The sequence below is a fragment of the Phyllostomus discolor genome, chromosome 5 (assembly GCF_004126475.2).
Source record: "Phyllostomus discolor isolate MPI-MPIP mPhyDis1 chromosome 5, mPhyDis1.pri.v3, whole genome shotgun sequence".
Lineage (NCBI taxonomy): Eukaryota > Metazoa > Chordata > Mammalia > Chiroptera > Phyllostomidae > Phyllostomus > Phyllostomus discolor.
In genome coordinates, this window is record NC_040907.2 from 156,057,695 (window position 1) to 156,083,997 (window position 26,303).

Below are 26,303 nucleotides of genomic sequence, written 5' to 3' on the forward strand. Positions count from 1 at the left end.
TTTTTGCAGGAATTTAATTCTTCCTTTAATATAAATAAGGCAGCATGAACACCAAGAGCCTTGCTGCTTCAGAAGCCGCTTCGGTGCATAAAAGATCCCCGTTTCCCCGCTGAGTTCTGTCCTCTCTGTACAAACAAGGCGATTTTTTCCTTGGACTTTCTCCTGGAAGCAAAGGGGAAGCTGAGGGAGAGTCAGGCTTGGTCTTGGCCTCTGCAGGCTGGTTCTTGGTTAGAGGGGTCTCTTCCAAGCACAAGATAAAGATGAAGAAGGGAAAGGAAAGGCACAGGGGATAATAAATAAGGAAATTCACCCCGACTCTGGAAACAAAGCCCAGCAGAATGAGGGGCTCGAGGCTATTGTTGGAGACCACGTGGGCAGGACTGGTCCCTGGAAGGCCAGCCACTGTGGGCCTGGGGAGCGGCAGACCCCAGCACTGCTCTGTTGAACTCTGGCTCACACTGAAGGCTTCCTGCAGGCTTCAGTGCCCCACTGCAGCTGAGCCCCCCCTTAACCTGAATTAACCCTGTTGGGCAAACTGTCCATCTTGAGCACTCTGAGGCCAGGTGAGGGCACTCCTGGGGCAGGGACAATATCCTTTCTTCAGCTGGCAGTGAGTCTAACAGCCTGTGGAACGGGGTGTGCCGTCTGGGAGGCTCCACCCGCTTTCACGCTGGAGGGAGGACCCAGGTGCTGCGGAAGGCACACACTCATCCTTGCCTCCTCCTCGGCCCTCTGCAAGGGTTACTGAGGCAATGCCGAGAGAGGAAATCCCGAAGGACCAGTGAAGCCACAGTGGAGGGGGAGTGCTTCCCAACCCTTCCGAACCAGGTCTGGAGACAGGGGCCAGCTCCAACCACAGGCTCTGGTGCCTGCCAAGTGACCGCAGCCCCGGTGGCAGCGAGGTGGCCTCTCTGAGGCCTGGGAGCTGTGCCCACAGTGCTGTCCCTGTGTGTTCCTAGTTAGCCGAGCTGTTGGGCTCTTGGGGTTTTGGTCATCTGTGTGGCCAGCAAGACCCACCCAGAACAGGCGTTCTGTGTAGCGAGGAAACTGCTGGAGTGAATAGCTGGGGGGTCTTGGGCTTATAGACAGGAGCTGGGTTTCCGCAGTTGCTCTTGCTTCCAAGGACACCCTGCTCTAGGGCCGGCGCCCTGAAGAGCACTCAGGGCAATAGCACTCCTCACCTCTCAGCTTTGCAACTTCCCCTGGACCCCAGGTACCAGGCTGCCCTTCACCCCAGTCACCCGGTGCCTCTCCTTTTCTATCGGCTTCCACCTTCGGCCTCTGCCCTCCCACACCAGCTGTGGAGAGAAAAAGGAGGGGTGAGGGACAACTGAATTTGTACCCAGCATGGTATGTGGCATCCATGGTGCTAGGGACACAGCACCAAGCTGGGGAAAGGGGCAGGGAGAAGGGGGTGTACCCTGAATGAGGTGTGTAGCTGGAAAAGTGGTCAACTTCAACTTCTCTCTGCCACCAAGTACCCACTTCTGTGCAACAGAGACATTAGCCACTTGGGCCTTGACTCTCTATTAGGTCTTGTCTCCGAATAGTACAAAAACACGTCAGCCGCAGTGGGACCCCTACTGTGCAGGCTGCGAATGGACGGTTGTGAATCCCCCCATCTGTCCCTATTAGCGCTTTGGTGGCAGACGCCGGGGGCCAAGGGTTCCTGGAAATAGGGGTGTGCAGTCTTATCACGGATCCCTATCAGCATCCCTTCAATTCTCTGCCGATATTCAAGTAAAGACTGGACCTGCGGTGTAAAAAGAATTACACCTAAGTGATGTTGCATTATTTCAAACTCAGTGTTCAGAGAGTGTTCCATCATCATCTTGGCCATTCGTGATGATCCAAAAGTAAAGGCGGCAAAGGCTCAGGCCCCAAACCCAGATAATAGCTTCACCGGCCGGCCCCAATGTGCGAAAGCAAACTGCCTTCCAGCTTGGAATTCTGTTTCCTCCACTTTACAGGGCCCGGCTTCTGGCAGGCTAGCCACGGCTCCCAACAAAGCCTGCCGTTTCCTCAGGACAGGGCCTGAGATGTTCTTGTGGAGGTGGGGTGGGCACGTGGGATGCCCTGCATCTTGGCCCTCGAGATTCCGGTGGCTCTACAAGACGACAGGTTTTTGGGGCAGGCTGGCGTGGTCTAAGGGGACATGCAGAGAGTACTCGCTAATGAGCGCCGGGGCATTCTTGAGCATCTCATAGAAGGAGTCCACTGTCTTCAGGTAGAGGCTTCGCTGTAGGACGAAGGGCCGGAAGAGGTTGAGAGGCTCCGCCCTGTGCACAGCTTCGGGGAGTCCCATGGTCTCGGGCACCTTGCGGTTGCCAATGAAGAAGTGATGGAGCTTCTTTTCCAGCAGGCTCTTCTCCAGGAAGCAGAGCAGCTCGTGCAGACGAGCTTCCAGCTGCCCGGCCTTCCAGTCGGTGGCCCCCCGGGAGAGCAGGAGGTGCAGGAGCGCTGTCTTCAGGTGGTAGGCGCCCAGCCCGCTGGGGCCGGTCAGGCGGCTCTGCTTGGAGAGCAGGAAGGAGGCAATCTGCAGGCAGCTGAGGTGGCAGGCGCCCTCGGGCAGTGTCTTCGTTGTCATCCTGAGGAAGTGTCGCTCATAGACAGCAAAGGACAGAATCCAGTCAGTGCTGGATGCCGGGGTCTCCCCGGACGGCTCCCTGGGGAGGTGGGAGACAAAGTAGAGGTCTGAGTCATCACACTGGATCGCAGGGATCAAGTTGAAGGGCATGAACTTCCCAGAGCGGAACTTGATCTTGAGGGACCCCGGGGTGTCCAGCTGGCCGAAGGCCAGGTCGAACTCGTACTTGTGGGCGATGCGGTGCCAGGCTCTGGTGAGGGCCACCTGGAACCACTTCATGACCTGCATCGTGTCCAGGTACGGGGAGCCTCTGGCACACAGTAGGTCTTCCACCTCGCTGCTGGGCCGCACCAAGTTGTTCTTGCCATGAAGGAGACACAGCATGTCTTCCCCGAGCTTGGTCTTGCCACAGATACAGCCCAGTGCATCCATGTCAGCCCGGGCCACCTTGATCTGGCCGTACCCCCGGCGGTTTAAGGGCACCGAGCGGCTGGAGCACCAGAGCTCTGGGCGGAAGTGGTAGGGCTCAGGGGGGGTGAAGGGCACAAAGAGTTGGCACAGCAGCGGCTTGTCCACCTGCCAGTTCTCGTACATGCTGTCCACGCCAATGAAGTCCTCCACCTCCATGTCCCTGTCCCGGTTGCACAGGCTCCTCAGGGCTTCCAGCAAGTCGTCCACAAAGCCTTCCACGAACTCCCGGGTGCGGGCCGAGTCAGCTGTGGCCCCCCGGATGCAGCGCTCATAAAAGTGGTCCAGTGTGGCCTTGTTGGGCAGGGTGAGGCCTCGGAGCGGGGCGCCCTCCAGGCCAGGCAGCTCATCCTCATCCCCGCCCAGGCACTCGGGCGATAGCCCATCCTGGTGGTCCTGCCGCCACAACTCGATCACTAGGAAGAGGATCATGCAGAGCGTGCTCCACAGGTCCCAGGCTGTGTGGCTCTCCATCTGCTGCTGGCCCTCCTCTGCCACCTGCTCCGGGGCCTCCGTCTCCACCGCCAGCCGCAGTTCCTCCTCCAGGCGCAGCTGCTCCAGCAGCAGCTTCTGCTCGTGCTCCTGCATCTTGAGGATGATCTCCTCCTCATTCTCGGGGACCGTGGCGTTCTCCCGTGGGAACAGCAGCGGGTGGTTGATGATGGCTGTCACCACCACGAGACACACCCGGAAGAGCCCCAGTGCCATGGTTGGAGCTGACCTGGCGACACAAAGAGACTGACGGTCACACCAAGCTTCCCTCAACCCTCCCACCAACCCCTGCCCTGTAAGAGCTGGGGAATGTCTTACAGTTTCTGATAGTAACACCCCCCTTTCCCTGGGAACCAACTCTTTACTAATGCCAGTCCTTAAGGCTTGGGTGGAGATGAACCCACCCCCAGCTCTAGGGGAGCATACAGCCCAGGCTCAAGACTAGTCCCCCCAACCCCAGTCCCCAACAGGCAACGGTGATTAGTTCAGGATTGAACACGACTCCATTTGGTCCAATGGGAGACAGAGGTAGGATCTGTTGGGACCAATGGGAACAGGACTACTTGTGCTGTTGGTTCTCTAGTTACCTCGAAGCAGGGTCTGTCTAAGATGCCAACATAAAGGAAAGTGGATCCAGCTATGCCCGAAGCCATTACCTCTGGACTTTTTAGTCATATAAATCAATAAATTTTGCTTTATGATGAAATCAGTTTGAGTTGTTTTTCCATCACTTGAAACCTAAAAAGTCTTGAATAAGACATCTGCTTCTCCCCCAGTCAATTATGTGTGGCAAACGCATCTTTTCTCAACGCAGCAGAGCCTAGTGGTTAAGAATAAGAGGGCTGGGCTCCAAAGCCAGCCCTGTCATTGATTCGCTGTGACATTGGGCATGCCAGCTCACATCTCTGAGCCCGTTTCCTCATGGCACACCAGGGGAGCCGCAGTGCCCACGGGGACTTCGTATCGATGGACGTGACGACCCGTGCAGACTGCAGACACAGCAGCGAGCGGTGCGCAGCATGTTTCCACTGAACAGCGATGTTTCTGAGGCTGTTTTCAGCCCTTACCTTCCTTTACAGTAAACTTTTCCTTCTGATCTGGAAGACCCCACCCCAAAGTCAGACATTCATCTCCCGGGTCTTTCCCAGGACAATCTTGGAGACAAACCAAACATTGGTTTTCCTACCACAAGTCATCTGACCTTGAAATGCTACTTCTTTTTTTTTTTAAAGATTTTATTTATTTATTTTTAGAGAGGGAAGGGAGGGAGAGAGAGAGAGAGAGAGAGAGAGAGAGAGAGAGAGAGAGAAACATCAATGTGTGGTTGCTGGGGACGTGGCCTGCAACCCAGGCATGTGCCCTGACTGGGAATCGAACCTGCGACACTTTGGTTCACAGCCAATCCACTGAGCTATGCCAGCCAGGGCGAAATGCTACTTCTTATTTGTGAAAGGAGATACTCTGTTCCTCCAGGATAAATGAATTTTTAGGTCTCAAGGGACTTTTGGGGACGAGCTAACCCTTGACTATCACTGCTGTTCACACTCTGCAGCTGCAATATATTCTGGGAGTTTGTTACAAATGCAGAATCTCAGCTCCACCCCAGACCTATTGAACCATAATCTGCATTTCAATACTGTCCACATCAAAGTCTGAGAAGCATTGTCTTACAGTGTAAGCCTTACATTGCGCCTGCTTTTCTCCCTGGAAGAAGCCTTGGGAGTTAACAATGGGTCTTTCCCACACTTGCCCTGTCACCCTCCTGCCTGAGACCTCAGCTAGGAGAGCAAATAAGCAAACGAGATTGTTGTTGAACAACAAAGAGAACACGGAGGGCTCCTCCCACCACCCCCCTGGCGCAGGCCCACAGTACTGATGGGAGCGTCTTGTTTAGCCTGAGCCCATTCCCTGATCTTGAGTTTGCATCCTGAAAACCACCTGTTTTGGGTCAAACCCTAGGGGTGCCAAGCAGCAGGTATTTGTCATCAGGTAAAGGCACCTCTGCAGTTTCTACCTGGCAGTGCCAGGATGTAAATGACCTGAGTTGCTGCCCAGATGTGACTCCGCCCTGTACACAGACGGCCGTGTCAGCAGGAACCCAACCGGTTGGTGTGGAGGGAGGGCCATTGGGGGCAGAATTCCGTGTGCAGACATGGTCGGGCCTCACAGACAGGTGAATTCAAAAGCGTGTATTTCTGCCTGAGGAAGGGAGAAAGGACGGGAGAAAGTGAAGGAAGTCAGACTGGAAGGGGGTGGGGGTGATGAAAAAGTAGGGGGGCAGCTAGCCAGCTTTTCTTGCCCAAGACAAGGAGCAGCTCATTAGATAATTGCAGAAACAGGTCAGCCCTGGTTACGACATTAGAGAACCACCAGTGGAAAGTTTTGCCACGGTGGTCCAAGGACAAGCCACGGGACTGGCTGACGAATGTGGATCAGAGTTGTTGTTGTTTTTTTAAAGATTTTATTTATTTATTTTCAGAGAGAGGGGAAAGGAAGGAGAAAGAGAGGGAGAGAAACATCAATGTGGGGTTGCTTTTCACATGCCCCCCCCCACTGGGGACCTGGCCTACAACCCAGGCATGTGCCCTAGACTGGGAATTGAACTGGCAACCCCTTGGTTCACAGGCCCATAGCTCAATCCACTGAGCTATGCCAGCCAGGGCTGAATCAGAGCTTTAAGTTATAGGAGTATTAATATTAGAATACCAGGCAGCAGCCAGGTAGGAGATAATTTGAGGGTTTGAGTCCCTTCAGGGCCTCTGTACTATGGGCAGCCACCTCCGGACACAGCAGGCCCTGGCAAGTCACAGTAATAGCTTTTGGCAGCTCCCAGTCCAGCAGGTCAGTCTCCGTGCCAGCTCGGGGTAGGATGCCCCGACTGGGGAGTGGCGCCCCTGCCAAGCCCGACAACTACACAAAGTCCTCTGCCTGGGGGCTCCCACAGGGCTCCCTGGGCCTGCAGGAGGGTGGAGGGTGGCAAGGGCTACCTCGTCCTGGGGCAGCAAGGTTCAAAACTCCAAACCAACTAGTGGACTGACTCCCTGTACAAGAGGTAACAGGATGGCCTCTGGAGGAGACAGACTGGGTTAACACCCAGCACTTGTGCTGACTAGGGATGTGACCCTGGACAAATCACGGAACTCCTCAGAACCTCGGCCTCTTTGTTCGTATCCCTCCCTTGTAAAGTTTGATGGAGAGAATTCATATAAAGTACTTAGCAAAATGCTTGCCCCTGAGCAAGTTTTCTCATAAGAGTAAGTAGCTGTGAAGGGATGGGAATAGCAAAGGAACCTTCCTGTGGGCGGTTCAGATGGAGTGGGCCGCCCAGGCGCCCTACAAGGAGCCCTGGCAGGATGCAGGCAGCCCGCAGTAACACTGGTCAGAACGAGTAGGGTTACACACAAGACCTGGACAGGAGCACGAGGGAAGCACAGTGGAAGGAGCCCGGGCTGTAGGAGCTGACTGGCCCGCTCCTCACTGAGTGGTCTTGGGGAGTCACATGGCTTCTCTGGGGCTCCACTGCTTTACATGTGAGATGGAGCTAATGACAGCCGATCCTTCAAAGGGATGTAACGGGGTGTAGGATGAGGGGTGTGCCCAGGGAAAATAGAAAACCCCCACAGTCCTTGGTTGGAGGATGGGGGGAGCTGACTATACTGGCTTAAGATGCTTTTCATAACAGGCTAGTTTAATAGCCGTGCTACTGCCTAGGGCAAGGTGCGTGTGCCTTTAAGGGCATATCCTTTAAGTAGCCAGGGGAGGCGCGTTCCCCCTGGACCACTGAGTCCCTGTTGCCCTGATTGGGAATGGCTGCTGAATAAATGTAAATGATACAGGAGAACTGGTCACTGTAGCTTATTGTGGGAGGAGTTGGAGATGAGATCACAATGATAGGTTCCAGGTCGGGATTTAAAGCAAGGGAAGGCAGCCATGAAGAGAGGAGCCGTGTTGCCGGGAGTGAGGAGTGAGGAGGAGGAGCCATGGGGCAGCTGGCAGGGGAGGGAGACTCAGCCATGCTGCCAGGAAGGGAGTAGAAGAGCCATGAGGGAGCAGTGATGGAGCAGCCACGTGACAGGGGGAAGTGAGCAAGCAACCACATAGCTGGTGGCCAGGACCTGGCCACGCAGCCTGGTGCAGTGAGGGGGGAGGCATGTTTCTGCTCTAATTGTGCCCGCTCCAGCCAACTCCGAAGACTGTCTCTTGCAAGATGCTGACCTGCAGCCTTGCAAACCCCGACTCTGTCTGGACTCCTGGGGCTTACTGTATTTTGCTGCGTATAATGCGTACTTTTTTGCCCAAAGTTTTGAGGGGAAAATAAGGATGTGCATTATACATGGGTATAATGATTACATACTACAGGCATAATAATTCCGAGTATAATGCGCACCAAAACGTGGTGCGCATTATACATGGGAACAGATTATACAGAGCCAAATACGGTCCGTCTTTCCTGAACTTCCCCGTGATCCTGCGCACCACGGCACACGCTTTCCTAGACTATTACGTGGAGGCTGACGACAGTGTACCCCAGATCCTGAAGGAGAGAGGGAGCTGCTGTGAGACTGTTTGTGCAGCTGGCTTAAATTCAGATAAGGAGACGAGGAACTTTTGGGGCTTTTGGCTTATAGCCTTTTGGGGAGCAAGGGCAGTGCTGGGTCTCATGGGAGAAGAGGACTCCAAGCTGAAGTGCTGTGAGCCCCTCCAAGGCTGGAATATGGTAAATAAAGACCTGTTCCTTCCAGCATTAATTGTTGGGTCACTCACCAAGGCGCCATGTGGATGGGCCCCAGTTTGCTCGGTTGCAGGGAGATTGGGTTAGTAAGTGAGACAGATCTACCTCGAGGGCTTAGCACAGTGCCTGGCAAAGAGCAGGGCCCTTACAACACCAGCGCCTCCCCATCTCGCCCTCATCAGCCTATTTTCTCATCTGTTAAGCACACCAGCCCTGCCTGGGTCGCAGGGGTGTGGAGGAACACACGCTCAAAAGCGCTTTGAAAGCACAAATGCTCCCTCAGTACTGCTGTCCCTGGGAACGCCGGTCCACCCACCCTGCCCCCCGGCAAAGGGGAGAAGCCTTCCGAGCCTTGGATTCTCCTGGAGGCAGAGTTCCCGCTGACTCACTGATTACTTAAAACTTCAGCATCCTCCCAGGGATAGTGTGGGATCCCCCTGGTCATTCTGTTCCTCGTTAACCACGGCTGACCCTGCCTCCAGCACCAGTGGGGGGGAATGGGCGGGCTCATTGAGTACTAGACGGGGCTGAGTTGGAAGGTTCCGCTACCCGCCCCCCCCAACCAAGTCACAGGAGGGAGCACTGCCCTGGGGGCCTTGGGGTTAAAAATGTGAGGAGAGGGAATCTGGGCTGTTAGACTTTTCCAGACTGTGGAGACAGGACAGGTAGCTGGAGCCTCTCACAAACTCTCTCTCTCACCCCCCTTCCCAAAGGACCCCTTTCCCCAATTCAGGGAGGTTCACCTCCGCCTCTGCACAGAGCTCTCACCTCTGAGGCTGCCCCACACATGCGACCTGAGATACCTAGTGGGTGGATTTGGCTTTGAAAATAAACCTGGGTCACCCCCAGGGCTGTGTCTATCTGCTTGCCAGGAAGCTGGCAGGAAGCCTGCTGAGTTCCTCTCCACCCCAGCCCCTGCCCACGGAGCATGGCAGCCAGTGCAGGTCACAGCTAAACTTAGCCTGGCAAAGGGCCAGGGTCACAAGGGCAGAGGCCTGCAGGTGGTTGGCCAGAGCCAGTGCTTTACTCAGACCGTTACTCCGAGCCCAGCCAGACCGTCGGGGTGAAACCCCAAGGGGCAACCCCGTTCCCTGGGGTCCCTCACTCCTGCATCCCCCCCCAGAGCCCTACAGCACCTCCACCACAGCTTACTCCAGCGAATGCCACCACGAGTGCCATTCATCAGGTCCTCACTGTGATGTGCTGGGTCCTGTACACAGGGACCCCGCAACTTTCCGAGCAGTGGGTTATCCCTATTAACAGATGCGTTAACCGGAGTCCAAGAGAGGAAGTACTTTTCCTGCCACAGGGCTACAAAAGGCACAGTCTGGCTAAGACCCAGCCCGTTCTGTCTGCATCTACCTGTAAAGCCCAAGTCCTTCCCACAATTCTTTGTTCACAGAGCACCTACTGTACGCAAGGAACACGCTGGATGTTCCACAAAGACCCTCGGCAGTAAGAGCACTACAGCCCACATCCGGAAGCAGACAGCCACCAGCTGATCACAGGACAGATGAGCTGTGGGCATACATGGTGTGTGAGCAACAGGCCACGCAAAGGCAGAGGAAGAGTTTCATGCCTGTTCATCGAGGACCCTTATCTGTAGGTCTTCCCTGTGCCCGCCTGCTGGGGAGATGAGGGTGTGAACCCCCTCAGCTCCATATCCACCTCCCTGCCTCCTTCCAGACAGAATCCCTACAGCAACCTGGAGCAGTGGGAGCCTGGGTCCACCCCACGATGTGTTCATCATGTGCCTTCTACCCCGTGCCCAGGGCTGGCTGACTGTAGCCTCAACAGTAGGGGTGACCAGGACCCCATTCTTGGCAGCCCAGCGATCCCCTTGGGACAGCGGCTCTCAAAATGTGGTTCCCAGCACAGCGGCCCCAGTATTGCCTGGGAACTTGGTGGAAACGCAAATTTTCAGGTGCAACTGCAGACCTGCTGATCAGAAGTTGCAGGGCCAGGGCCCAGCACGTGCGTGTTCACGAGCCCTCCAGGTGGTTCCAATGCCCACTGGCGTCTCAGGTCTCCCGTGCCCAAGCAGGGAAGGCCTCCAGGGAGGAGGAGGGTGGGGCTCCTGAGCGTGACCGAAGCCCAGATTTTGGAGCTCTCCAAGGCTTTGCCCCCAACCCAGCCCGTGGGGTGCAATTAGCTCTGCTAATTACAACAGCAAAGGCAGCCCTCACCCTGGTGTCGCCCCCTGAGCCAAGGGAGCAGCACGTGTACTCTCTTGCGAAACGGAATCCAGGAGGTGGGCTGACGGAAGGGCAGCGCCCTTTTTGTCCCCAAGGGTGACTTGGGTCATTTTTTCACTGCTTAGGTTCTGGGCCCTCTGACAAAGAAGGGGCCAAGGGCGGACCAAACTGCTGATAAGTCTGGGCTAAACCCCTACTGTGCACCTGGCCTTGTGCTGGAGTTTTACAAGTCCCAGCTAAAGAGGTACGTGGTTGTTTGGGGGCAATAAAACCACACATTTAGTGTCAAGATTTAGGGATACCAATCTAAGCCCATTTTACAGATGAGGAAACAGAGGCCTAGCGAGGAGATGCATTTGACTGGGAGGGCAGGAGGCAGAGGTGGTCCAGGCAGGCGGATACCACCCTGTGGCCCTCACAGGGGTTCCCGCACAGACGGTAGTCGTGAAAGTGATGATGTTTTCAACAACGGCCCACATTTAGGAAGCTACGTACTTTGTATGTACTTCGTCCTTTAATTTTCAGAACAGCGGCCAGTGCCAACATCCTCATCTCATGAAGAGACTGATGGTCAGGCTGATCCACTGGGTGGCTTCTAAGAGTCCCTGTCTGTAGTCTGCCCCCCTCTCTGTGCTCTCCCTCCATTCCCCTAGGGGACGAAAGCCCTGTTACCTCCCTCTGCCTGATGTACATTGCCTGTGGCGACCACCCAACTCATCCAGGCCGGTGGTCCCCCAGGCTTCCCAGGGCTTGGAGAAACAGGACTGTGAGGAAGGACAGGCTGAATGCAGAGCACGAGCCTGACCCTGAGTCTGGACTTGGAGTCTGGGCCCCAGGAGCCGTCTGTCCGAAGCCCTGGTGAGGCTCTCCTGTGGTCTGGCCTATCTGCCTCACTCATGATTCCACGCTTCTGTGTAGCGGAGCCCACACGCCTGAGCTTCCCCACTGAGTCCAAGGGCACCGGTGTTTGGGGAGCCTGCCCCTCGGTGCCTGTCTGCCTCGCCCTTGTCTGAGCTGCGGCAGGTCGGGTCACCTTCCTGCTCTTCACTTGTATCAGTTCACCTACCAGGTGGTCCCTGCCTTCCCACCTACAGGTCCAGCAAGGCCCAGAAGCTGACGTGCCCTTGCCTCCCACAGGGCGCCGGGCTCAGGGCTGGGCACAGTGCCGGCACCCAGGATGGCAGTGCTTGTTGGCTGGTCATGAGTGTGGGAGGGCATGATCGGCTGTGGGAGTGACATGTCTCCACAAACTGCTTCCTCTTCCTCTGCCTAACTCGAGGCCAGGGGACAGACAGACTCCGCCCGCCCAGGTGGTTGGATAAGAGGAGCTCTGAACATGCTGCTATCAATGGGATGGGCTCCCACCCTTTCAGAACAGCGGTCCCCACAGAGCTGACCCATGCCCCAGCAAAGGCAAGGTCATACAGCCACCGCCGGGGCATCTCTGGCTGCTTTCTTTCCACTTGCTCCCCAAATAGGGATGGAGGAGAGGATTTGGGGGTGCAGAGAGGGGCTGAGCAGCACTGGGGGTGGGGACTGGGTCCTGAGTCCTGGCAGGCCTCAAGCCGTGTGTGGTAGGAGAGGGAGGGGCGGGCAAAAAAAGGAAGTGGGGAAATAGGAAGGAAGAGGCTTAACAAAAATAATTGAGAAAGTGGGTGGAAGGGGTGCAGTTTTGGGTCCCCACCACTGCCCCTTCTCAGCATCTGTGCAACCCTTCTCGCATCCCTCGGTCACCTTCCTCCTCCCCCGCTGCGCAGGGCCTCTGCCCCGGCCTCTAGCCAGGCTCGGCTTCCTCGGACCTGCCGCCCTCCTGGCCTCTGGGCTCCTTCCAGTGCTTCCCAGTTGGCCCCAGCAGCCACCCTCGGGATAACCGTAACCAGCACTTATGAGGGCTGACCGCGGGCCAGGCCTGTGTTTGGGGCTTACGCAACGGCCTTCCCCTGTCCTTCCCAGGGACTAGCAGGAAAGAGAGACCTTGCCCTAGGGAGCTTTGGTATCACAGACTGAAGTCTGTGGTTCCCACAACCCGAGGACCAGAGTCCCACCGCTCCCCACTAAACCCAGGGAAGGCCCCAGACAGACACAGCAGAGACCCGAGCTCAGGAGGAGCCAGGGGTCAGGGCTGGGCTCTGGTGAGTATGGGGGGGCTGGAGAGAATGAGTGAGCAGAGGGGAGAGGCTGCCACCCCACTCCCGGCCGAGGTGGGCCTACTGACAAGGGCCTGGGAAATGCACTGTGAGGGGAGCGGCCGTCTCACCAAGGTGAGCTCAGCTGTCGCCACACGTGGCCACACTGGCCAGGTTCGCAGAGGGCGCCCCATCACACCTGTCCCAGCATTAAGTTTCCCCAAGACATACTCTACGAAGGGAAAGCCACCAGGATGCCAATTCCATCCTCTGGACTGGGGTCACGTGGCTGCCCAGTCCAGGCACAGGAAGGACAGCAACCTGGACTTCCCCGCTGTGGGTGGGAGAGCCCACATCCTTCCTGTCCCAGAGGATGTGGAAGGCAGGGAGGCCATCCATCTCCCAGGAAGGACATGGCGTCCTTCCACCCGGCCACGCTGACTCCACACAGCAGAGGTCCTGACCCGCAGGGCGTCACGGAAAATCACAGCATCTCAGGGCAGACAGACTGACTGACGGACTGACAGGCTCACTAGGCTGAGCTGTGGAAGGGGAGGAGGCTACGAGACGACAGGGAGGTCTGCAGGTCACAGAGACACGGAAGGGGCTCCCCGGCCAGCCCGGAGTCCAGGCCCACACCCCAGTTCCTCCGCAGGTCCCCTGCAGCCCAGCAGTCAGTCACTGGAGCAGGTGGAATGGTGGTCCTCAGAAAGAGAAGTCTGTGTGACTTCATTTGAAGGAACGGTCTTTACAGATGTAACTAAACTGAGGATCTTGAGCTGAGATAATTCTGGAGTACCCAGGTGGGCCCTAAACTCAATGTGTTCTTATAGAGACAGAAAGTGAGAAAAAAGACCCAGAGGAGAAGGGGACAGCAGCGGGAGGCAGAGGTCGGGCTGGACGAGGCGAGGAAGGCTTCGTCCCTGGAGCATCTGAAGGGAGTGTGGCACTACAGGTGCCTTGCTCTCGCACATCTGGCCTCCAGGACTGAAAGAGAATACACTTCTGTTGTTCTAAGACACCCAGTGTGTGGTATTTTGTTACAGCAGCCCCAGGAGACTAACTGGGTCTCAAAGCTCAGTGCACCCTGCACTCCCCGCCTCGGCCCCCCACTAGTGCTCACATCTCTGCTGGGCACCTCCAGGGCCCCAGCCCCCTCTGTCACAGCCTCTGCTCTGCACCAAAGCCTGGGGATTCCACACTAACTGGCCTAGCCGGTGTGGACCTTTGGAAACAGCTTCTCCGACCCGTCCCTAATCCCAGCCACCCTGGGTAGCCTCCCTGGCTCTGGAGGTCTTCCCACTTCAGAGGGCTCCTGTGTCCATGCCGCACAGGACTGAGCTTTAAGCCTGATGTTCAGGGCCTGGCCCTAGGCAGCTCCAGGGGACCTCTCGGCTCCCTTGCAGCCTGACCCGGCCACTTCAGGTTATCTGCCCACCATTGCTTCTGCCACGTGCACACCTCCAGTCTCTGCAGTGAAACCCCGCCCACTGGTGCTCACAGCAAGCCTATCTCAGAAACTGGTTCCAGGAGCCTTCCTGATCTCCTTCCTGCTCCCCTGCCCCACACTCCTGAGACAAATCTTTCTTGAAAGGGATGCAAGAACCAATGGAGGGAGATGGACTATTTGGGAAGCCCTGTGAGTGCAGGCAGCGCCTGGCCAGCCACCCGTGCAGGCAGTGTCTCATTCTCAGCTCTCTGGCCTGGGCTGCAGTCCCATCCATTTCCCAGGCAGGAGCCCAGGGCTCTGAGAGGTCGAGCAATGGCTCAAGGCCACACAAGCAGGAAGAGAACGGAAGAGCTGAAACCCAGGGCAGGCCCGGACTAAGGCTGCAGACGCTGCCATTTCATCAGAATGCGCTGTTGAGTTCTGAGTCGCCCCACCGCCGCCTTCCTTGGTCAGGGCTTGTTCGTCTCGCCGTTCCCCAGGGAGTCTGGCAGAGGCTGACGCAGGGCTGCCGGCTCGCGACACTGAGGATGTGTGTGATCCTGGGAACGCACCAGTGTGCTCACCCTGCGTGCTGGACACACCCCCTTTCAAAAGGAGGCCTGCCTCACTGCTCCACCGTAGGAAGGAGAGTTTCCTAAGCAGGGTCTCCCTTGACCACCCTCCCCCATTCCCATCTCAAATTTCTAGACCTGAAATCACAAGGGTGTGCTAACAATAGAACACGGTGCTAACCATTTCCCGTGGTGAAGCAGCTCTCATAGGCTGTCAGTTGGTCTGGCTTCAGCTTGTAGTTCTCACAATTTCCCTCTGTCTGTGGGACCCATTGCACCCCACAAGAGAGCCTGCAGGTTGCAGGAAGGACCATTAACACCCATCTCAGGGCAGGCATCCAGGTCACTCCAAACTTGCCCCGTCTCTCCCTGTGCCCTGTGTTCTCTGCACACCCCCACCCCCAGCCTCAAGCAGAACAGTGAAGGCTCAGAACCAGCCACACTTTCTCTGTGGGGCTGGCAGGGCAGGCTGCAGTGACAGAAAGCAGGTTCCAGACAACAGCAAACATACTGGCTTGTTGGGGAGGAGATCAGAGGGGGAGGCGCAGGAACCAGAGCGTAATACAAAGGACAACAAAGGAGACACGGAGCCCTCCCCTGGATACTCACTGCCACCTCCCACAGAAGAGCTGGGGATGGATGAAATGAAATAGGCTGCTGGTACCCAGCAAACCCCACTCCTTGTGATCTCTAGATGAGAACAAAGAGACCGGCTCAGGAAGCAACCTGACCTCTCAACGTGGGGTGACGGGGCCCCCAGGGTTTTTCCGAGGCCACAGAAAAGCCAGTTTCCCCACCCACTCCCTCCACCCTATCACCTCTTACTCACGTCCTGGCTCAGAGGGATTCTGGCCCCCACCCTGAGAAATCCTGGGCTGCTCTCCCGCCCTGCTCCGCTGTGACTTGGGTGGTACCTGACACAATGCCTGGGCCCCAGCTGGCAGCTGGGGAGAGGGGGAAAGGGGTGGGGAGGAGAGGAAGTGCTGTGTGCCTCCTGTGCACACTTGCACACGGGCGTGCATGCACACGCACACAAACACACACTCAGGCTCTGTGTCTGCAAAGATCTAAAACCCCTTTCATCTTAATAAAGGAGAACAGCAAGAGCCACAAAGGCAAGGGGGAGGCCAAGCCAGTTGTAAAAAAACTTAAGAGCTTGTGGTTGGCCTCCTGGCTGTGCTGTCTGCTGCAGGAACCTGGGGCTGAACGACAGAGCCGGTGTCTGCCTGCCCTCCGGCAGCAGGGCCTCGCCAGTCACAGCAGCCCAGTCCGTGTCCTCCCAGGAAAGCACAGGCCTCAGCCGGGAGGCCAGGTGCAGCAGCAAATTCATGCCCAGGATCATCATCTCTGACCGCAGAGAGTCACGCTCCCTGAGAATTACACGGAACAACACTGACCTATAACCGTCTCGTTCTCCGGCCACAGGGATGAAGTGATGATGAGTGATGCCCACGCTTGGCCCTGGCTTCTGCCAGAGGTGGCATGTGGCCCATAACAGGTGCCCTTGAACCAACAACACGTACACAGTGGGGTGGACAGCAAACAGCCACCACACTGTCAAATTCACCAGGACGCATACTCCTGCCCCAAGGCCATCCAGAAAGAAACAGCCCAAAGCGCTTCAGCTCAGAAGAGCTTACACTTTGCAGAGGCTTCCCCGTAGTAGCCAAGGGGCCACGCTCTGGAATCAGAAGGCCCGTGTTTGACTCCCGGCTCTCCCACTTGGATGGAAGAGCACCTACTCACGGCACGGCAGGCACATGGTTGTGCCCCGTAAAGGGCATTGCTGTTGGCTGTGGACCTGGTAATTAGGCCAAGTCTCCTTTTAATTTGTTAAACCCTGCTCCTGTGCAAAGAGGGGGGTTACCAACATCCTTGTAGCAACTCCAGAAGTCTGGGGATATGGTTAAATTGTCCCCCCTACACCTCTTTGTATTATTCTAAAGGCCCCAGGGACTGCCATAGAGGGAGAGCAGGAGGCTTGGCACCAGGGACGTTCACAGCTGCCCCTCGGAGTCTGGCAGCACCAACCGACCAGCCTCTTCCCCTCTCCTCTGAGCTCCTAGCAGGACGACCAGCGCTGGTCCCTGACGCCCGGCATTAAAGGTGCAGGCGCTCTGTGAATGCTTGCTGAATGAATGAATGAATGAATGAACGAACAGAGGCAGGACTGGGAAAGAACTTTACTATCTTCTCTCCCAGGACTGAGAATCTGAAATGGGAGTAGAGTGGAAAGTTCTGAATGAAGTAGCTTCTGAGGCTTTTTTCCCCTAGGAGGCACCCTGTGGTCAGAAAAGCAAAGTGCCAACAGTGGGAAGTGTCTTGGGAAATGTGAGTGGAAAGCCTCCCGGATGCCGCCCCAGAGACAGACCACAGCCTGGACGGCCTTCGCCTAACTGCAGACTGACTCATCACCAACATTTACCAAGAAAATGACCCAGGAGTGAACCCCAGGGTCAGTTTTTCTGACCCCCAGCTGCCTCTCCCCGGCACCCACCTCCTTGACATGGAAGGTAAGTGGAAGATTACAGGGTTTGATGCAATTTAGGTAAGAGAAGGAGCAGAGAGGCGACCGTAGACAGAGTGATAAGCAGTTCCCCTTTTTGGAGAAAACCCGACAAACCGCATGGCCCTGTCACCCACAGGAGGGTTTAGCATAAAGCAACCAAGGTGCCATATTTATTGAGATTTAAGCATTGTGGGAGATTCTTTATGTCCCAGTAAAGCTCTATGGGAGGCACCATCCCCATTTTACAGACAAGGAAACCAAGGCTCAGAGACGTGAGGCCACTCACTCAACATCGTTGTGCCAGAATTCGAACCCAGGACTCTCTAACTTTCAAGTCTTCAGTCTTCCCATGATGCTGCCCCGTGACCTGGTTTCCGTGCAACATCAGACATGCACCTATGGGCTTTCCTCCCCTGTAATGTTCAAGGGAAGGCAGGTGACAATTTGGGTGAAACTGAGGCATCACCCAGGGAGTTAGACTTAATGAAGAGATACTGGGAGGGTGACTGGGCATTTGAAATGGATTTCAGCCAAAAGGATGGGGAAGCCCTCTCCTCAGTGGATTAGGAAAAAGGAGGGAGGCTCTTCTGACACCGGGCAGTGCGTTTTGGGGTGGGCCATCAGGGAAGTGGCATGTCAGGGCGGGCCACATCAGGGAAGCTGGGGCCATTCTGCAGCAGCTCACAGGGGTGTCGGGCGTCCCCGACTCTCCGTCCAGGCCCGCCAACCCAGGCATGCTGTGGTCCTGTCTCCTCAGGGACTCTGGAACAAAGTCTCAGCAAACAAAGGACCCTTTCATGAACTTCAGGCGGGTCCCCTGTCTGCTACTAAGAGGGCTATTGAAATAGGCTCCCAGGAGAACACTTTGTCATGAGCACATGGTTTTGCACCAACAAGTAGGGCCAGGATCATGACAACGCCCTCCCTTGGGTTTGACCCAGGCTGACAGGAGACTCTCCTGCGTCCGCGGCAGGGACGACCCGGAGGGAGAAGGAGCAGCCCAGGGTGGCTTCAAAGGGAGCCCTCCTCCCGGTAGCCAGTGTCCCACTGTGTATCCACCTGGAAGTGAGTCATTTGAAAATTGTGGGCTTTATCTTTTTTCTAGGGACTGCCATCTGAGGGTTTCAAAGTGCTCTGAATACTATCTGATACTGGCTGCTGCTATTTTCCTTAAACAGATGAAGAAACTGCACTGTCAGCTGGTATCACACAGCACGGCACAGCGAGAGGGAACCTGGAGTGGGGATCTGCCTGTTGTTCTCTCGGCTCTGACACTTCCATTCTCTGGGGTTCTGCGTGCTACCTTCACGTTCACCGGGCTGGCATGCCCAGCAGAGGCCTGAGGTGGCAGGAGAGTCTAAGGCCCTGGGAAGCAGGGATCTGGGTTTGAATCCTGCCTCTGCTGTTCTCAGCTCTGTGACTCTGGGCAGGTAGCTTGGCCTCTCTGAGCCTGTTTCTTCACCTATAGAACTGTTGTTGTGAAGAAAAGAAATAAATGTACACAAGCCCCTAAGATGGGGCTTTGCTCAGACAGAGCAGGCACTCCGTGGATGAAGCCATTTTTTAAAAAAAGCTACTCAACTTCTGTGAACAAAAGGTCTTGACAAGTGATCTGAGGACCAGACTCCTAACCACAATTTGCAAATAATTTTCTCTGCTAATGATGTTCTAATTTTCATCCACAACCCTGAAAAAGCTATATTCATACAAAAAATTAGGGTAATGTCTTTAGACACTGATGCGCTGGAAGTCCGGGCAGCTATGTCAGAGCTCCTGAGGTTGTGGCCAGTTGTACAAGGCAAAAACTCTAATCAGACACCTTCAAGTTGAAAGACAAGGAGATCCCTGTTCTGAAACCTCTTTAGACAGCTACCATGTCACCTAGTTTTTTGTACCTTTCTTTAAGGCACAGGTGGCAAACACAAGACTCATGTGCCGAATCCGGCCCTCCACCATGTTTTATCTGGCCCGGCACCTTGTTTCTACCTGGTGGCAGCGCTGAGCTCTTGCTAACTTGTTAAGGAGTAGCTACATTTATACAGTCCTGAAATTACATTCGGCCCTTCTATGGCAATCACAAGGCTGATGTGGCCTCCGGTAAAAGTGAGTTTGACACCCTTTCTTTAAGGCAAAGTGTTCTTCCTTTCCTGCAATTTTCATTTCTTGTGCTGGCATCTAACAGTCCTTACTTAGGAACTTCTATCCTAAGGAGAGCGGGAAACATCACCTTATGAGAGGCGGCTGAAGCCACAAGCCACCAAGTGAAGAGCATCAGAATGCCCAACTGGGTTCGGCTTTACAAACACTACTGTCTGTGCCCAGGGCATCCCTTGGGCGGGACACCGAAGACACCCACGGCTGTCCTCCTCATCACCACTCCCAAAGTCTCAGGTGGCATCTCAGACCCCTCCGAATTCCTGCATGAACCACAGCGGGGGAAGGGATTCCACGGGTTTAACTGAACCATGGGAATTCTGTGGGGCAGGCTGGAGCTGGGTGAGCGGTGCCTGGTGAGATCCCGCTTCTATTTCCTATTCAGGGGCAGCAGCTTCCAGACCTTCCTCCTCTCCGTGTGCACTGGATCACAATGCTCCCCGCGGCCACTGAATCCCTAGCACAGCGCCGTGCCTACAGTAGGTGCACAAAACATACTCGCCCAATCACCGAATGAAGGTTTCCTCTTAGGCTCCCCACAGTAAAGATGTGGACACCCTTGTTCCTCACTTTCTTTTGGGAGTGAGGGTGAAGAAGAGGGAAGCCCCGGTTCTGATCTCCTGGGATTCAGGCCGGAGAAGGGAGGCCCAGGGCCAGGGGAGCTGCAAGAAGCCCCGGGGAAGGAACCACGCTCTCTGCTCCCCGTCACAGCTCAGAGAACAAGACAAGACCACAGCTGTCAGCACTAGGCTCTGTATTCCCTGGGGCCAAACACGAGTGCAGACCAGCCTCCCACAGCCTCCCGGCCCAGACCTGGGACCTGCAGCCCCTCCCTCTTCCTGCCCATCCTCTGAGAAACACACCTGTGGAAGTTCTGCCTTCTGTGCCCCTTCCCGCAACTTGTGTCTTACAGTTGAGGAGGTTCTTGCTCCTCTCTGTCTACCTTAAGGTGGAGGTGTTGCCCTGGGCAACAGTGATGTCACCTGCAGGGTGCTTCCATTCCACTGATGTCACGGGGTGGGCCACCTGAATGGAGGGGGATGTGCTTTCTATGGGAAGATTTCACAGGTCCCAAGACTCTGGGGAGGATCCTATAGACCTCTTGGGCACTCCCAAATGACCTTCTTTCTCTCCCTGAACACTTTCTCACCCTTCCCTCCCCTCTGGATGCCGGTGAAAGGCCAAGCCTCAAACCTGACCTTCCCTTTTCCCGAGTTGGCTGAAATGGCGGGACAAGCAGCCTTGCCCTCACTTAGAACACACTCCACACAAGGGTACTGTCGACCTCCTTCTCACCGTCTGGGACGGCCTGGGGCCCTGCGACCTTGCCCTTTGCAGAGAATTTGGTAGAGAATATAGATTCTCAATCGACCTCTATCATCTTTAAGAGCTCATATCAGCCAGACTGCTGGTCTGTGCAGGCACTGTGCTTAGCTCTTTCCATGCTTGCCCTGTGACAAGTTCTCCCCATTTTACTGATGATGGAACCAAGGCTTGGGGAAGTCAAGGCACTTACCCCAATATGGAGAACACCCAGCTACTGGGCAGTGGAGCCCAGATGCAACCCAAGCTTGCCCTCCTCCAAAGCCCACCACGAGGGACAGAGGTAACAGAGAGCCCTTTAAATGCAAAGAGGCCAGCCAGGAAGGCCGTGTGGCTGAGGGAGCCAAAGCAGTCACTGGCCTCAGGGAGTGCCCGACCCCCACCCTCACAGGGGCCGCCGCAGGTGGCAGGTGGCCTGTCCCGTCCCTTCCACTTCCCCAGGCAGCCATGCGGATTAGGAACCAGGTTCCTCTTTTCTGAGCGTGGCTTCCCATTGACCCTTTCAGGCCACCTGTCTAGTAGTTAAACTTATGCAAATACCACTCAATGTGTCTGGGAAATCTGCTGGGCGCCAGCCAGCCCTTTCCAGGAGACACTGAGGCACGGAGAATTCCTCGTTGGCTGAGAGGCCTGGTTTGTTTTAAATGCTGTTTATCTGTCTATATGTAGGTACATGGTAAAAAGTGCTCTGCTCCAGCTAATTAAGTGCCGAAATGTACAGTATGGGAAACAAGAGATCATAAAGACGGAGCTGTGAATGGGAGCTTGGGACGGGTGTTTGCAGGTGAACAGGCCCTGGACACACGGGTGGGGAGTCAGGGGGCAGGACGTGTCAGAAGAGCATGTCCAGACGGTCCCCGCTTTGTTCCACTCCTGGGGGAGTTCTCTGCCCAGGTGAGGGGCACACCCAGGTGGCACTTACTCATCACCCTCCTGCCAGGCCCCAAAACTGGATTTGCCACCTCACACCGCCCAGCTATGGAGAAGGAACGTCAGCTGATGCTTGGGCCTGGCCTCCTGTCAGCTATGGAGGCCGGGCCTGCCTTTCTTTCTGCACCTTTCTCTGCCAGGTGAGTTTTCCATCTTTTCCTCCATCTGAGCTGAGTGAGAGAGGGTATTTCTTCCCTTGACAAAGAAAGAAAAAGGCAATTGCTCTTTCTTCTTTCCCATGACGGACCCCGAGCAAGCTACATTTTTAAGCTTCATTTGCTTCTTGTGCTGGGAATTCTCAGGGGTTGGGATTCAGCTTCCAGGCTCCTGAACATTTTACTTTGCTGTGCCTTACTTTCCTCGTCTGTAAAATGGGGATAACAATACCTACGTCATAGAGCTCCTGTGAAGATTAAATGAGTTAATACAGGGGATGTGGTTTTGGGGGAATGTTAAGTCCTCAATCACTGTTGGCTATGAAGGCTACTGTGTATGGCTGTCCAGATGTTGGACTGGTCAAGAGCACCTACTCGGGGTGGTGGTGAGGATGGATCCAGGTTACATGCCGCTTGCCCAGCTACGTGCCTTGTCGATGTCCACCCAGGTGAAACTCCTTTTCCTAAATGGCACCCAGGTGCTAGCTTCCTGCTAGAAGGAGCACCTTATGCTAAATCACACAAAGGATGGAACAGGCTAGCAGCAGCCCCGGGGCTGTTGTTCTTATCAGCTCTCAGCATTCTCCTGGCTAGTCCTCCTTCCCAGCAAGACTGGACTAGAGGGGAGTCCAAGATAGACTGGTCTCAGCCATACGTAAGGTCTTGCTCCTCAGCTCCCCAGCACACCTGGGGTACTTGCCCCCACCTATAGCACTTCTGAACCTTCCTCCAAAGCCCCACAGGCTGCCCTGCTGAGACAGGAAGTAAGAAACTAGGAAAATTCCTTGGCAACTGGAATAGTGAAACTGAGACAGAAAGCTGAACACAATGGCCAGTTACAAAAGGTCACCTCTTAGAGACAACATCCAGGCCTCAGTTGAGTTTCAGCTCCAGGCCAAGAAGAGAAGCAAAACCAGGTGGATGGCACTGGGGCCAACTAAATGACTACATGACCCCTGCCCTGGCACTGACCAATCAGTGGAGACCGTGACCCTGAGAGGGCACACTCGGAAAACTCATGAATACTTTACTGAAACCCTCCCCAGGGACCACCCTTAAGATTCCCACCCGCAAGAAAGAGAAAAAAGCCTCAAGGCAAAGGACACAGTGCTGTCTCCCTCTGGAGAGCAGCCCTCACCACTCCCTCCCCTTTCTTCTTCCTCTACTTCTTTCTCCACAGACACGTGGCTCCTAAACGCTAAGGCAATGGGCATCTGGCGGCTTGTCCAGGCTGATCCCCAGAAGCTGCCTCCAAGGCTCCCTTTTCTCTGACTTCCCAGTGAGCCAGGGCAGCCTGGCCTGGCCTCTCCTGTTGCTTCTTCTATGCTAGGCCCTTCCTTGTTTTACTGTCCCCAGCTTTAATAAACATACCCTCACAGTCACCTGGACTCCTGTTCTTACACGAAATCAAGAACCCACACAGCACCGCTGGCCCTAGGCAGACCCACTGAGGACCAGGCCTCTATCTGCTAACAGTACTACCTCATCCTCAGTGAGGAGACTCTCAGCCCCAGACCTGGAGTCGTCAGAGTCTCAGCCTCCGATCTGAAAGGACCCTCTCCTTGGTAAGTGTCGATGGCCACCTGTCTCTGCAGACTGATGGGCAGCACATTACCTACTGAGGGGCTCTGGCTGTTGGCAGGTTCCTTCTGACTTCTGAGTAGGAGCCATTTCCCTGCTTCTCCTAACCAGTGAGTCTCTGGAGGCCAGGCAGAACAAGCCTTCTTTTCTCAAGGGACAATGCTTGAGATTCCTCAAGGCCACAGCCCCGAGCCGCTAGGCCTCACATGCTGATGGGAAATAGCGCAGGTTCATTCCCCTCTGCCTCACAAGCGCACTTTGCAAAGCCTCCATACCACTTTACCCCTTCCCCTCTGGACACAACCCCATTCGGCACTGGTGTCCCTGAAAAGAAGAGCCAATAAGAAGGGGTTCTGCGCTCCAGCCGTCCAGCTCTACTCTTCCTGGGCTCTGTGCCCAGGATGCTTGTCACGTGGCCTCCCACCAAGATGGGTATCCTCCATCCGAGACAACCCCTCCCCCTTATTTCTCTTTATTGAACTCAGGGAATTCAAGAGGGCAAAATACAACACCAGGTTCCTCCCAGACATACCTTCTCAGGTGGGCAGTTTTACCAGAAGCCTCTACTCAGAAATTCCTCCCTGAACTTGCCTTCAGATAAAAAGGTCACCTACACACCCTCCTCTTTGTTTTCCTCATGGGTGCTGCAGAAGCTGAGAGCGTGTTTCTGGTAGTGACAAGTTCTGGGATGATGGCATCAGGTTAAATTTCAGATCCTTCCTCTCCCCCGCTGACCCCCCCAACCCGGGGCAAAGACAGAGCTTGAAACTGCTGCATCTTTGACAATTCCGGAGCTGGAGGATGGCACTTGAACAAAAGCCTTTCCATCCAACCAGAGAGAGGAGAGTCAGTATAACCACTTCACGGTTACCCACAAGTGGAAAATATGAGGGCAGAATGGCCTGGAGCAGCAGCAGACACATGGAATTAGCAAACAATGAAAGCCACTTAGGCACGTAGGCTGGAAGGAGGACTCAAAAGCACAGCCTATTATGTTATCAGTAAAGGGGTGAATGGCAGCAATCCTACCTACGTGTGCCACGCCTGTTTTGTGGGTAACCTGGACCTGTGACTGCACAGGGCACCCATTATCGATTAGTGTCACCTGGCAGCCTCTCCAAGGTAGAAGTGGTTTTAAAAGGAACAAGAAAACTGAATACAGCTCCGAAACGGATTCAGATCCAGAAGACAGGCTCTGTCAGTACCTGGTGCTCTCCTAGTGTTGAAGGGGTGGGGGTGGGGGGTCCTTCTCACAACAGGCAGAGGGGCAAAAGGCAAAATGCCATCCCTGAGAGGCTCTGTAAAATAGTTTCCCTTCCTGGGCAGCAGCATTTTTTTTTTGTAAGAGAAGGAGCATTTAAAATGGGAAGCCCAGCCCTGGGGCTTCTGAGTCCCTTTAGCAGGCAGTCGGAAAGATGGAGACGCTGAGAAATGGCTGGGGATGGAGTGAGCTATGGGCCAGGGGCGGGGATGATTTACAGTCCCAACAGAAAGTTTTGCACAGTGTCAGGTCCCTTCCACTAACAGTTCCAAAAGAGGAAGCGGCAGGGGCTTTATTCGCCCCCAGCAGCCTCATAGCTTCACTACCTTAAACTAAGAAGAAGTAAGCTTCACCCCTTCTCCCTCCTTCCAGGAGGGGAAGGAAGGCGAGAAGGGAGCTGGATAAAGAGGTGGGCCTCCCACCCACTACCTCAGGCCCGTCTTTGAGTCCGAGTACTCTGCTCAGACGGTGAAAAGTAACGGATCGTCGGGGCAGCAGGAACAAAGACGTGGTCCCAATTCGGACGCCTGGAAGAGGCGCTACCCGCGGCCAGTGCTGGAGCCGAGCGTGGAGTGCGGGCGTGGAAGCCAGATGACAATGCGCCCCATCTTGGCCCCGGCGCTGAGGAGGGGTCTCCAGAGTGAGCCCCAACCTGGGGGCCCGAGGAGGCCCCTTCGTCCCCCTTGTAGCCCCTGCGCGCCCACCCCACGCCGCCATCTCGGGCGCAGCTCCGCCTCGCCCCTCGGGTCCATCGCCTCCTTTTACCTTCCCACCCACGAGGAGGACGCAGAGCCTCGCGGCCACTAGCCCACACTTACGTTTCGCCTTCGTCCCCACTCGCCGTCGCGGGGAGGACCGCGCGGGCCCAGGATGCTCTCGCTAGTCCCCAGGGCCCGGACGCTGCGGTTTGGCTGCGTCTGCGGTGCACCCTCCGGCTGGACAATTAGAGGGTCGGGGGCGGAGATACCCCGACCGGCTCCCGCCTTCTAGCCTCCATCAGCCGGGCTCAAGGAGGTTCGGAGTTACTCATTTCCTGGATGTCACAAACTTTTCCTCCTTATAAGAACAAAACACCCGCCTCTACTCTCCGCCGTAAAGCTCCTTAAGGAGGACCGCGCAAGTTAGGGGAGCGGGGCCCAGGGTCCACCACGGAAGCCTGTGCATCGATCCCCTAGGAACTCCAGAGGGGACACCAGAACTGGAGGATGACGGGGAGAGATGGGATCTGGCCACTAGAGTAAACTGGAACGAGTGGACAGGGAGGCAACGAGGACGCCCTTAAAAGTCGGTCCAGTCCGGCTGACTGTAAGGGGTTAAGTCTCTGCTCGTCGAAGGTTTGTTTTCCGAAGCGCGTTTTACAGGCGGCGGATTCCTGGGGCCACCTCTTTTGTCCCCTGGAGGGAAATATAAATCGAGACGAGACGCCGGCCCTTCTCTTTATTCGGCTTGAAAGGATTAAAATAACTCACCAAATTTAATGATAAATGAATGCATCCTAGCCTTTCTCTCTGAGTAACCAGGCACAAAAGGAAAACGGCGACTTAGATGCTTTTATCTGCAGAGGGCGCTTTAGTTTCTAGAGCTTGTTTACAGTTGTGAAGTTAGAACTCTATTTTAGGACTGCAGGGAACTGAGACCTGGAGGGCAGCAGCAGCAGCAACAGCAGCGGCAGCAGTAGCAGCAACGTCCCCTCCCCCCCGTCCCCCGCCCCGGTGGTACTTAACCGGTTATGAAATCCATAACCTATTATCTTTGTGACCTGCCCAGATTCCACAGCCAGTGGAGGGAC

At 55.4% G+C, this 26,303-nt stretch overlaps 1 protein-coding gene across 2 annotated transcripts; it reads right to left on the minus strand.

Annotated features, from left to right (window-relative positions):
• Window positions 1–25,901, minus strand: LOC114497556 (inositol 1,4,5-trisphosphate receptor interacting protein). Of its 2 annotated transcripts, none has more exons than XM_028513361.2 (2): window positions 25,333–25,901; window positions 1–3,776 (listed from the first exon to the last, which is right to left on the minus strand). In XM_028513361.2, the coding sequence occupies exon 2, from the start codon at window positions 3,761–3,763 to the stop codon at window positions 2,108–2,110; it is 1,656 nt and encodes a 551-aa protein (XP_028369162.1). In that variant the 5' UTR covers window positions 3,764–3,776; window positions 25,333–25,901; the 3' UTR covers window positions 1–2,107. The 2 variants fall into 2 exon arrangements, with proteins under 2 accessions (XP_028369162.1, XP_035883160.1); XM_036027267.1 differs by lacking the exon at window positions 25,333–25,901 and adding an exon at window positions 15,431–16,503.
• Between the last annotated feature and the right edge of the window lie 402 nt (window positions 25,902–26,303).